This window comes from Chiloscyllium punctatum, chromosome 2 (assembly GCF_047496795.1).
Source record: "Chiloscyllium punctatum isolate Juve2018m chromosome 2, sChiPun1.3, whole genome shotgun sequence".
NCBI lineage: Eukaryota > Metazoa > Chordata > Chondrichthyes > Orectolobiformes > Hemiscylliidae > Chiloscyllium > Chiloscyllium punctatum.
The window spans coordinates 112,330,527-112,343,787 of NC_092740.1; the positions used below are offsets into that span (position 1 = coordinate 112,330,527).

The 13,261-nt window shown below is 39.3% G+C and overlaps 1 protein-coding gene across 5 annotated transcripts in view; it reads right to left on the bottom strand.

Moving 5' to 3' along the window:
* The window catches only part of LOC140487885 (lysine-specific demethylase 4C-like), a 427,159-nt gene that overhangs the window by 154,736 nt on the left and 259,162 nt on the right, over nt 1–13,261 (bottom strand). For all 5 annotated transcript variants that reach the window (XM_072587280.1, XM_072587271.1, XM_072587299.1 and 2 more), the window contains 2 exons: nt 5,368–5,581; nt 5,207–5,283 (listed from right to left, as the gene is read on the bottom strand). In XM_072587280.1, coding sequence (XP_072443381.1) covers nt 5,207–5,283; nt 5,368–5,581 — 291 coding nt within the window. The remainder of the gene's footprint in view (nt 1–5,206; nt 5,284–5,367; nt 5,582–13,261) is intronic.

The window sequence follows — 13,261 nt, forward strand, 5'->3', positions numbered from 1 at the left end:
TCTGGGTGCTTTGGTTTCCTCCCACAATTCAAAGACGTGGAGGTTAGGTGAATTGGCCTTGCTAAATTGCCGATAGTGTTAGATGCATTAGTCAGAGAGAAATGGATCTGGTCGGGTTACTCTTCAAAGGGTTGGTGTGGACTTGAGAGAGAGGGAGAGACAGAGAGAGAGAGAGAGAGAAAAAGAGAGAGAGAGAGAGAGAGAGAGAGAGAGAGAAAGAAAGAGAGAAAGAAAGAGAGAGACAGATAGACAGTCATGTCAACGTTCCAGGTGAAACCTTTCTTCAGGATTAGGGATGGGTGCCAGGGGAGCTGCAGATAAAGGGGTGAGTGGGTCAGTAAATTTGCAGATGATACAAAGATAGGTGGAGTTGTGGACAGTGAGGAGGGCTGTTGTCGGCTGCAGAGGGACTTAGATATGATGCAGAGCTGGGCTGAGGAGTGGCAGATGGAGTTCAACCCTGCCAAGTGTGAAGTTGTCCATTTTGGAAGAACAAATAAGAATGCGGAATACAGGGTTAATGGTAGGGTTCTTGGTCAGGTGGAGGAACAGAGGGATCTTGGGGTCTATGTACATAGATCTTTGAAGGTTGCCACTCAGGTGGATAGAGTTTGTAAGAAGGCCTATGGAGTATTATCGTTCATTAGCAGAGGGATTGAATTCAAGAGTCGTGAGGTGATGTTGCAGCTGTACAGGACTTTGGTTAGGCCACATTTGGAGTACTGTGTGCAGTTCTGGTCGCCTCACTTTAGGAAAGATGTGGAAGCTTTGGAGAGGGTGCAGAGAAGATTTACCAGGATGTTGCCTGGAATGGAGAGTAGGTCATACGAGGATAGGTTGAGAGTTCTCGGCCTTTTCCCGTTGGAACGGCGAAGGATGAGGGGTGACTTGATAGAGGTTTATAAGATGATCAGAGGAATAGATAGAGTAGACAGTCAGAAACTTTTTCCCCGGGTACAACAGAGTGTTACAAGGGGACATAAATTTAAGGTGAAGGGTGGAAGGTATAGGGGAGATGTCAGGGGTGGGTTCTTCACCCAGAGAGTGGTGGGGGCATGGAATGCGCTGCCCGTGGGAGTGGTAGAGTCAGATTCATTGGCGACCTTTAAGCGGCATTTGGATAGGTACATGGATGGGTGCTTAATCTAGGATAGAAGTTCGGCACAACATCGTGGGCCGAAGGGCCTGTTCTGTGCTGTATTGTTCTATGTTCTATGTTCTATGGGTGAGGGTTTTGGGTGGGAGAAGGGTTGAGTGGTGAGGTAGGTGAACACAGGTAGAGGATTTGGCCTGATTGATTGATGGGAGGAATGAATCTGGTTGGAAGGAAGGGTCGGTGAGGAATGGAAGGGAGGCAGTGGGCTGGAAAGGGAGTTGGAGGATGGGAAGGGAGGTTACTTGAAATTGGAGAACTCAATGTTGAGACATCCAAGCTATAGACTGCCCAGGCAAATGAGGTGTTGTTCCTCCAATTTGCAGTCTAATTCACCGTGGCAATGGAGGAATTTGAGGATGGTCATGTCAGAAAGGGAATAGGAAGAGGAATTGAAATGGGTGACTGGGAGGTCGGGTCAGACCCTGTAGCTGAGATGCTCGGCAAAATGTACCCTTAATTTATGTTTGGTCTCACCGATGGAGCGCTTAAAAATGTGTTGCTGAAAAAGTGCAGCAGGTCAGGCAGCATCAAAGGAACAAGAGAATCGACATTTCGGGCATGAGCCCTTCTTCAGGAAGGGCTTATGCCCGATACGTTGATTCTCCTGTTCCTTTGATGCTGCCTGACCTGCTGCACTTTTCCAGCAACACATTTTTAAGCTCTGATCTCCAGCATCTGCAGTCCTCACTTTCTTCTCACTGATGTAGAGAAGACTACATCAGGAGCACTGGATACAGTAAACTAGCTTGGAGGAGAGACAGGTGAACCGCTGTCTCACTTGGAAGGACTGTTTGGGGCCCTGGATGGAGGTGAGGCGGGTGGTGTGCCAGCAGGTTTTGCATCTTTTACAGTTGCAGGGGACGGTACTGGGAATTTTGGGGTGGGGGGGTGGAGAGTGTCCCAAACCAAGGATTTGCAAAGGGAACAGTCCTTGCGGAAGGCAGAGAGAGGTGGTAGGGCCTAATTGGAGTTGACAGAAGTGTTTAAGGATAATACGTTGGATGTGGAGACTGCTGGGGTGGTAGGTGAGGACAAGGGTGACCCTGTCTTTATTGCATTTGGGGGTGCTGGCAGTTTAGAGCAGTGGAGCAGGGTGTGGAGGTGGTGTGGTGGAGAGCTGACTGAATGACAGAGGGGGGAGAAGCATGTTGTTCCAAATAGGTGGACATCTGGGATGCTTGGGAGTGGAATGTCTCCTCATCCAAGCAAATGCGGAGGAATTGGGAAAACGGGATGGAGTTCTTGCAGAACTTCACCACTGAGTTCTCTAATTTCAAACATTTTCCCTCCCATCTCTGAACTCCCTTTCCAGCCCCTCCTTGGTCCCTTCCATTCCTCTGATCGACCCTTCCTCCCAGCCATCAGCCAGATTCATTCCTCCTAACAACCAAGCAGGCTGTACCCTCTGCTTTTGTTTACCTATCACTACCTCACCACGTAGCCCTTCACCCCACTCAAAACCTTCCCTCATGCCCCCCTTTATCCGCAGCTCCCCTTACACCCACCCCCAGTCCTGAAGAAGAGTTCCATCCAAAACATTGACTTCTCCACGTCCTGATGCTACCTGGTTTGCTGTGTTCTTCCAGCCTCCTGCTTGTCTACCTTGGATTCCAGCTTTTGCAGGTTTTTTTGTCTCTTACTATAGCCCTAAGCAAACATGTACTAGAGAGCTAAACTTCAGAAGTAAGAAAAGAATGAATACTCCTGCCTTAACAAAACTGAAGTCGATGGAAATGGAGGAGGGGGTGGGGGAGGAGTAAATTCTCACTAGTTGGAGTTACAGCTAACACAAAATAAGAGGGCCAGAGTTGGAGGACAAGACGTCATTCATCAAAGTAGTAACCTAGACCTAAATACCTTCAGTTGCTTCATTAATGACCTTCCATCTAACCTCAGTAATCCAGATGTTTTGCAATGATTGCACAGTGTGTGGTTTTAAGTCTTCTTTGCCAGCATTCAGCAAGACTTTACCAACATGAAAGCGCAGGCTGCTAAGTGGTAAGTAACGTGCACATTACACAAGTACCAGACAGTGATTATGTTCAACAGGAGAGAAATTACCTATTTTTGCTTGATATCCATAGGCATTACCATATCTGAATTTCTCGTTGGTAGCCTAGTGTTGATCTTTTACCAGAAATTTAAGTGGACTAGCCCTTTAAATTTTACAGCTGTAAAGGCAGGTCGGAAGCCGAAGAGACTCTGGAAAAAACTCACCCACAGACTAACTCAGGAGTGAGATGGAACATCTTCCACTACTTGTCTGAATTAGTGAATATCCATCTGCGCTCAAGAAGCTTGAGAACACCAGGAAAAAGCAGCCCACGTGATTGACATTCCATCCACTGACTTCAAGACTCACTGCCTCCACCACTTGAATTTGAGCTGGTGGCATATACTTTTTCTGTATATCTGCTGGCGTTTAATTGTTAATTTTTAAACATTTCTGCACCAATGGTAATGTCTTTTTTACAAAAAAAGTCTGAGGAGATAGATTGGATGCTACCAGGAATTTATTTACATTGGGAGAGTTTACGAGTGAATAAAGTGAACAGTGGTGTATTAAGCTTTCAGATAGAAGATTCTGGCATTTTTTGGGTCGGGGGCATGGGGGCGGACTTAGGGGAAACACTAATTTGAAAACAAAAGTTGCAGTTGAGTTCAGCTTGGGCAGTTCTGCAGAGTTCTTGGTTGAATCTGTATGTGCAAAGCTATAAAAGGGAGACGATTGTTTAGCATTATTATAAATATGTTCCCCCAGTGTAAGGAATTTAGTTTAAAAGTTCCAGACCAGAAATATTTGGTTAAGTGACTGGAGATGTTATTTTAAGCTGAGAAAATTTAAGCTCAATTATATGAATTAATCATATTTTCACAACTGGAAATTGAAACTACAGAGAAATCAAACCCTACTATGAGATGGAGAAGGGCATTCTCTCTGATATTTGAGTATTGTAATGGGATGCTGTTGAGACTAATGGGATTATAGTTTAATTTTTTGTGTTTTAAAATCTTTAAGCATGTTATATGTAAATTACATTTTATCTTCTTTTTTTCATGTAGTAAAATTCTGAATATGGAAAGCTCAGATGTGCAACATTGCAAGTTTGTGTTTTAGTGAAAAACTACTTTGATAAAAACAAAAAAAAAACCATCAAGCCAGATTTTGGTCCGGTTGAGTCATAAACTGGGATCATAACACATGCACCACATTTTCAACACAAGTCATCTTCTGTGAACACCTGGAGAGAATTAATAAACTAATGGGAGGCTGAGAATTATGCTACTTTTTAAGACTCTGGCAGCCACAAAACATGACCTTCCCTTTTTCTGTATCACATACATCCCCGTAAAACCACCTTAATTCTAGGTATTACAGGAATAAGCAAGGGGTCAATTACTTCTTCTTCCATTACCTATATGGCAATCAATACCTTATCAAAAAGATTTCAACCATTTAATTAAAGATTGAAGTTTAATTAATTAACATCATTTCAGAAGGGTAGGGATTATGTTCAGTCACATTAGGAAAGTCTCCTTCTGCTATTACACACAGCAAGCACAAATCACTCATTGGCAGATTCCTTAGACCATTTCCACGGAGCACTCAAAGTGTACTAACGTTTCAATGAAAAATGATTTTCAGCATCCACCAGAACTTAAAAGCAGATTGGTACTTGATTTTTGTTTCCATTTAAGGACTGATGTAACACTTGTCAGGTAGGTAATTAACAGCTAGCTTAAAAAATGGATTCTGAGCAAATGAGTGTAATTTCAGGAGAAAGGTAGACAACAGAGAGGTCTCTTTGTACTTCTTATTCAAACTTTCTGAAGAATGCGCACAAAACTGATCATTTGTATTTTAAAAGGAACATTTTCTTTCTTGAGAAGATTTTGCTTGCAAGTTGAGAATCCTAACCAATCTGCCCTGAAAACTAATTAGATAGATTTGAAACCTACTAAAAGCACTCCAGGGGTTGTTTACACTTTCTGTAATTCCTGTCTTCAGCTGAAGGGAAAATGATTGAATGCATCATTACAAATACTTACTGCAGTCCAAGCACCAATCATACAACGAGAACAGGTCCAACCATCGTGGATTTCATGAAGAGGAACACCATAACAACCTACAGATCAAACAAGAGTGACACAACTATTATTCCAAACCAAAAGTCAACAACACAAGTGAGCACCAAGGAAGTAAAACTTACTTGCATGAACTTGTAGACAGCATTTTGCACAGGATATCAACAAACTAGTTCCATCCTCTTCAATAAATGAATTGGTAGGATACAGATCATTATTTTCTTCACTGTATGAAAAGCACATTTCTGGAATAAGCGGTTTAGTTTTATGTTGCTTGGATGGTGACAACTCAGTTGTATCAGTTTTGATTTCAGATTTGCTTTCCACGAGATGATCAGGCTATATGTGAAAAATATATGTTGTACAATTAGTTATCTATTGCTTTTCTTCCTTTAGAAATGTAACAAAATATTGCAATCATCATGGCAAAAGAAATTAACAGAGGGCAACCAAGGTCAGTAGCAAACATAATACATTCAAGAGCAGAGTATAGCTCTAACATGTTGAGCCCCAACTTTAAAGAGCTGTACCAGTTCAATGTTGTATTTCCATTTACCACAGCAGCTTTTCCGTTGTTTCACAATGATACTGCTAAGTAATGTCAAATGAAGATCAGTTTTGAGCGAGGCCATTACCTACAGCACTAGAAATTCTAGTGACACATCAACATTCTAGCACTGTTGCAGCTGCATGGTCAAAGCAAACCTATTTAGTTAGAATTGTGCAAAAGTGGAGAATCTCCTGTTTAATGAGAATATATAATAGGCCACCAAATTATTAGAAGAGAGAAAAGAGAAAATTTTCAGATAAATTACAGAAAGTTGCAAGAATTACAAAACAGAGATAATGAGGTGACTTTACTTCTCCAATATAGTGTGTACTCGCAACCAAGTAAATGGCAAGGGAAGGGAAAAGAATTCCTCAAATGTTTATAACAGAACTTCTGTGATTGCTTGTTTTTAGCTTAAAGTGAAGGAAGGCTAGATCCCATTCTGGGGAACAAAATAGTGTACAGTACGTTTCAGTGATGAAGTATTTGCAGAAAATCAAACATAGTATTATTAGATTTAGAACATTTATGAGCAAAAGGAAAAGGTATAATCAAGCATCTAATGAGAAGAGTGTTAACCTCAGTGACCTAAAAAAGGATCTGAGCCAGGTGGTTCTGAATCAAAACTCTGCATGCAAAATAGTAATGGAACAACAGGAAGACTCCAAAGGGGAGATGGTCAGATACATAACAAAATACTCTAATGACAAAGTTGTAGGGCATCCAGAATTATAGCTCTGCGATTTACTAAAAATATAAGAGGTTGAAAAGAGGCAGAAAAAAGGCTAATGAGAATTGTATGGTTTATAATACATTAGAACACCAAGCTACAGATAGAAAACACAGAGAAACATAAAAAAGTGAGCAATGGACAAACAGAATGCATAAGAACTGATTAGAAAATAATATTTAAAAAGACCCCAATGTCTTTTGTAAACAGAAATAGCAAAAGCATGGCAAAGAAAGGATAGGGACAAAATGTGGGCAATGAAAAATTTTGCATCTGTCTTAAAACAAGGTCAGTAGTGGACGTTACAGATATAAGGCATTTGGAAAAAGAATCAGAGCAGCCTGAGGAATCTGTTCTTATACATCAAATCATTATGCTATGGAATGCACTGCCTGAAAGGGTGGAGGAAGGAGATTTAATGGAAACATTAAAAAGGAATAGAATTAATATTTGAGCAAAATTAATTTGGTGATATGAAGGAAGAGCACAGATTAATTGGACAGATCCAAACTGGACACCAAAGGCATGATGTATTCAATCATTCAAACACAAACTATATCGGGCTGTTTCAGGTAGAAAACTTTCAATCTGTTCATCTTTACTGGATGTGAAATCAAGTATTAGACAAGAAAGCCAGTCTGTCATTTTGTCACTGATACAAAACTTCAATATTTAGTAGAAGGTTTTACTATTTTTACAGAGTAAACCTGCGAGAAACGAGCACAGTATAGACATGTAGATATAACAAGAGTTCAGGCTGAAAGTAGAGTTGAACAAGAGGTTTTTTTTCTCTGACAAATAATTATTTGATTTGAATAAAACTTGATTTGATTCTTCAAAAAACTGGCACCAAGGGCTAATCTTATTTACTGTTCAAGTTAGATGTCTGGTGAATAGCAGCGCAGAGAACTTCTTAATGTAAACTGAGGATTAAAAGGCTAAAAAGAAATAATGAAAGAAATTTAAATATAAAAAGATGCATGTAAGGGAATTCATGACTAAGTTAAGTGGAGACCAGTTAGGATCACGCAAGAATGAAGGAATGAGTCCAACTGCAAATGCCAAACCTATAACTGAGGTATAACATAAATATTTTGTGCCATTTTTAAGACAAAAGGAAAAAAATAGTTATACTAACAGAAGACAGGAAACAATTGTCAAATAAAGAAAATCTTCCTGGATTAAAAACAGAATTCAAGGCTGACAGGTCACTGGGTTCTGATGGCACACAGTTTATTGTTGAGAAAGTAATAGAAGAAACAAAGGTCACAACAAACCAAATTGTGTATTGAGACTGGAGAAGAGCTAATACAGTGCCTTTGTTGAATAACAGTGAGACACAGGAGAGGGGAGACATTAAGAATAAAAGGATAAATCAAGAATCATGATTGGGATTGTTTTGTCTATATTTTGACAAGAATACATTTTTATGCAATAAAATAAGTAATTTTCCATATTATCTAAATAATATGTGATTTATTTATTTCTAGACTCGATCAGCCATTTTCAGACTGCAATTGTTGGCTGATTTTTTGCCCTTTTCTTTGTTTTTGGTTTTGGATGGCAACTGTTCATCATTCATGCCATTCGCACATAAGACATTTTTTTGTTTCTTTTCTTGCTCCTTACCACTTCCTTCGGCTCTACACAGATAACTGTTTTGTCACTGAATCTCTCCCGTCTTCCATCTTATCACAGCCTTTACCTATTGATCTTTTTCTAACCCTCCCCATTGCTTTAAGTCTAATGCATTCCAAACTTTTCATAGTTCTGATGAAATGCTGATATAAAACATTACTTTGTTTCTTTCTCCACAGATGCTGCCAGACCTACTGAGTATTTCCAATCTATACAAAAGGTAATGCACTATTTTGTCGAGACAATCAAAAAACATCCCTCACTAATTGTATTATATAGTCCTTTAATTACTTATATCTGCATAGGAAAGAGAAGAATAAACAAAGAGACCACAAAGGTGGGTTTCTGAAACAGTAATATTCCAAAGGTTAGAAAAGCTGATGCATAAATAAAATCTGCTTGGTGTGCAAGTTCAATCAAACAATTTACATATGGATTACTGTGATGTATTCTTTATTTTGTAGTATGTTGCATGTCGAATGAAAAATTGAATCTGAAAATTGTAACTGTTCCATGCATTTACCCACTGAAGAAAAAGAAGAGTTTAACATTCTTTTTGGCCTCATTTCTAGAAGTATTTGTTGAGCTATCTGGACAAAGATTAAAGTACAAGTGCAAAAGATATGACTGTCCAGTTGGTGTTATGGGAATACAATCTTCACACTGCCAGGTGTGAAATTATAGAGTGGAGTAAGCTTCTACAGAAGTAAAATCATCATAAATATTACAGAAGTAACTGATATCACCCAACCCAAAAAGGTTATCTTAGATGGATCTAAATATGGAAATCTTTTGAGTCGACTATTATTTTTGGGCTTACTCTCAGAATCCATAATTTCAGATTTAAATTAATATCTTGCAATGCCTACATTAGTTAAGGGAGCTAGCAAGGACTTTTCAGAAGTAAATGTGTTTCACCAATTTGAGGAAGCAGTACTTGACTGAACAAGTAGAAGGGTTACAATATTTACAGTGTGAAGATAGGAAACCAAGAGTTATGAGTCTCAATAGGCATTACTAGGATTAGGTAAAGGGTTAGAAATGATGTATGCTAGGCATCTATACTAAGTTCACTTTGTTTTCCATAAGAGGAGGCTTAGGTCTTGAAGAGAGCAGCTGAAACTAAAATTAGAAGATGTAGAATACAGTGAAGAGGCTTGTTCAAGATGACACATAGGTGGTTAGCAAACTGAGTAGGCAGGTGGTAGATGCAAGTTACTGTGGAGTAGTGTGAGGCAATACATTTTGTGCGAATGTAGTAAATGATTTTACCACAATGATATAACACCAAATGGCATGGGTGAACAGAGACACCTAGGGGCTGAAATGCATAATTTACCTAAAAGGAGAAAGAAAAGTCATAGAAAAACCTCAAAAATGCAGGATTATAAAATCAGTTTTTTAAAAATATAGTAAAAATATCATGATAAATTTATGTAAATTGTTGATTATTGCTTAGATAAGTTACCATGTGCAGTTTTGGGTGCCTCAGTATAAGAAGGATTTGAAGTACACAGTGTAAGAATAAAGTTAAAAATCACACAACACCAGGTTATACTCCAACAGGTTTAATTGGAAGCACACTAGCTTTCGGAGCGACGCTCCGAAATCAGGTGATAGTGGAGGACTCCATCGTAACACAGAATTTATAGCAAAAATTTATAATGTGATGTAACTGAAAAATTATACATTGAAAAATTGATTGTCTGTTAAGCCTTTCATCTGTCAGAATACAGTGATAGTTTCACTTCTTTCATGTGTAAATCACAAAACCTTTTTTTTAAAGTTGCATTCTCGGGTTAGCTGTTAACAATGGTGATAGCTAGACAATATGTTGAAGGTGTTAGCCCCCTGTGTTCTCTGTCTATGCCATGATGTTTAGATTGATTCTAATCTAAAAAGTGAGATAACAGAGTTTTACATAAATTCGTGCAGTTTTTGAGCTCAGAGTTCTACATGAATGCATGCAGTTTTTGAGCAAAGTACAATGTAACTCTGCAAGTACAAATTCATCCCACAAAATATATGTGTGCATGTGGGTCTTTGTCTGTCGGTGTGTGTGTGTCTGTCTGTCTGGGGTGGGGGTTGTCAGTGTGAGAAAGTGTGTGTTTATGTGTGTAGTGAGTGCAGAGTGTCTTAAGTCTGTGAGGGGGTGCATGTGGGAGTGTGTGCGTCGAAAAAGGGTGCGTGTGGGTGTCTGTGTGCGCGTCTGTATGTACCTGTGTCCGTGTGTGTGTCCGTGTCCGTGTGTGTGTGTGTGTGTGTGTGTGTGTGTGTAGTGCAATGGTGGTCACCTATAATGTGACTTGAACCCAAGGTCCCAGTTGAGGCCCTCCCTATGGGTACTGAACTAAGCTATCAGCCTCTGCTCAGCCACTTTTGTCTGCTGCCTGTCCCGAGGTCCAACTTGGAGGACGGTCACCCGAAGGTCCGAGGCTGAATGTCCTGACCACTGAAGTGTTCCCCAACTGGGAGGGAACCCTCCAGTCTGTTGATTGTTGTGCGGTGCCCATTCATCCATTGTCATAGCCATTGTCGTAGCCTTTGAGGCACTCCCATAGGGAGGGCCTCAAACGGGACCTTGGGTTCATGTCACATTACAGGTGATCACCATTGCACTACGCAGACACACTCTCACATACACACGGACACAGGTTCACACAGATGCACACACAGACACCCCACACACCCTTACAGACACACACACTCCCACATGCACCCCCTCACAGACTTAAGACACTCTGCACTCACTACACACACAAACACACACTTTCTCACACTGACAACCCCCACCCGAGACAGACACACACACACGGACAGACAAAGACCCACATGCACACATATATTTTGTGGGGTGAATTTGTACTTGCAGAGTTACATTGTACTTTGCTCAAAAACTGCATGCATTCATGTAGAACTCTGAGCTCAAAAACTGCATGAATTTATGTAAAACTCTGTTATCTCACTTTTTAGATTAGAATCAATCTAAACATCATGGCATAGACAGAGAACACAGGGGGCTAACACCTTCAACATATTGTCTAGCTATCACCATTGTTAACAGCTCACCCGAGAATGCAACTTTAAAAAAAAGTTTTGTGATTTACACACGAAAGAAGTGAAACTATCATTGTATTCTGACAGATGAAAGGCTTAACAGACAATCAATTTTTCAATGTATAATTTCAGTAACATCACACTGTAAATTTTTGCTATAAATTATGTGTTACGATCGAGCCCTCCACTATCACCTGATGAAGGAGCGTCGCTCCGAAAGCTAGTGTGCTTCCAATTAAACCTGTTGGACTATAACCTGGTGTTGTGTGATTTTTAACTTTGTACACCCCAGTCCAACACCGCCATCTCTAAATAGTGGAAGAATAGACTCAGTAAAATTAGTGAATTTAATTTCTGATTAAAACATTTAATTAGAGAAATTTAAAATTATTTGTATTTTAGTACTGAAAGGAAAGAGGAAATTTATTTTTCAGTTTTAAAATTCTGAGGAGCTTTTGACTATGACAAGCAAAATACTATGGACATTCAATTTCCAGGAAATAGTGATGTCTCAACAGCATGCGCCACTAATAATAAATGAAAAGGAAATGCAGCATTTTGACTATAAAATAGGTAGCCTATGTATGACAATTATCCATAAAATGCTATAAAAAACTAAGTGATAGAGATTGATTGTTATATATCAACAGCTCCACTATCATTAGGTCATGCAATTACCAGGATCTTAAAAGGCCATTGAAATGGACTTAAGTTTGATATCCCACAGAAATTCTTGCATGTCTACAAAGTATTTTTAAAAATGTGCTCAATGGATATTTCATTCATGGTTCCTGATCACTGTGGGCAAGGCCATTTAGTTCTTGAGCACACTGCATGTCTATCTTGACATACAATCATTAATGTTTCAAGTGGCAAAGCCACAATTCATACACAAACATAATAAATAAAACAAAGTACTGCAGATGCTGGAGAACTAAAACAAGAACAGAAACTATTGGTGAAACTCAGCAAGTCTGACAGCATCCTTGGGGAGAAAGCAGAGTTCAAGTTTTGAGTCCAGTGACTCATCATCAGAATGGGACTTGAAACATTAACTCTAGCTTCTACCCACAGATGTTTCCAGACCTGCTGAGTTTCACCAGCAATTTACAAACAAAACTTAACGACAAACTGTGTTCTCTTCTGCTTTTTCACAAATGTATTACTCGTTTCTCTTAATCTATTTTCTTGTCATTTTTTAATTTTACTGCAATTTATTATATTTCCTTCCCATCTGTTCAATGGTTCTTTCTCGTCCTCTCTTTCAATGTTTAAGGAGATGGAATATGCAGCCTAATGTTCATGAGGTTTCAGATGCTCCATTGAAATCACTGCATCAATAATATTACAAGGTTCCACTCATTTGTGGCACAAAAATGTGTGATGAGAAGAACAAGATGAAGTCCAAGTGACAACTCAGCATCTTGTGCAACAATGTGTGGTCATAGTTCCTCTACCTAAAGATACTGGTGAGGAAGAATGTTCAATGCTAAATTATCACAGAGGTATTAGCGTTATCTTATATGAATTACAGGGCATTAATATAGAAGAATAAATAGGAATAAAAGAAGATTACTACAGAATGGGATGCTTACTAGAGAGACTGACTGCAGTGCAGATTCTAGAATCTCAAGAAAATAGCACACTTACTATGTGAAGCAGCCTATGATACTCGTTCATGGAGAAAGAACTGGGTAGTAGGATTAGTTCTGAACTCCCCACAAAGCACTTTCATCCTTTTTAGCACAAAGCTGCAGTTCTCTCTAACTAAAATGTACTCAACTAATTTCTATTCTAGTCGTAACAAGCCAATTACAAGGTTTGCAAAGACAAAAGAAAGAGCATGTTTATTACCTGTTAGCCATGAGATAAATAAAAAATATACAACAGGAAGCATTTGGCCTCAGTGAAATTATGTCCCTCACGCACAAACACATACATACCTAAAATGGGATTGTTGCAAAGTATTGCAAAGCAATACATAGTTTTAAATTCAAGCACGCACTTGAGGTGCAAGCTTCTAACCAGAGACCATTGTTGCTTT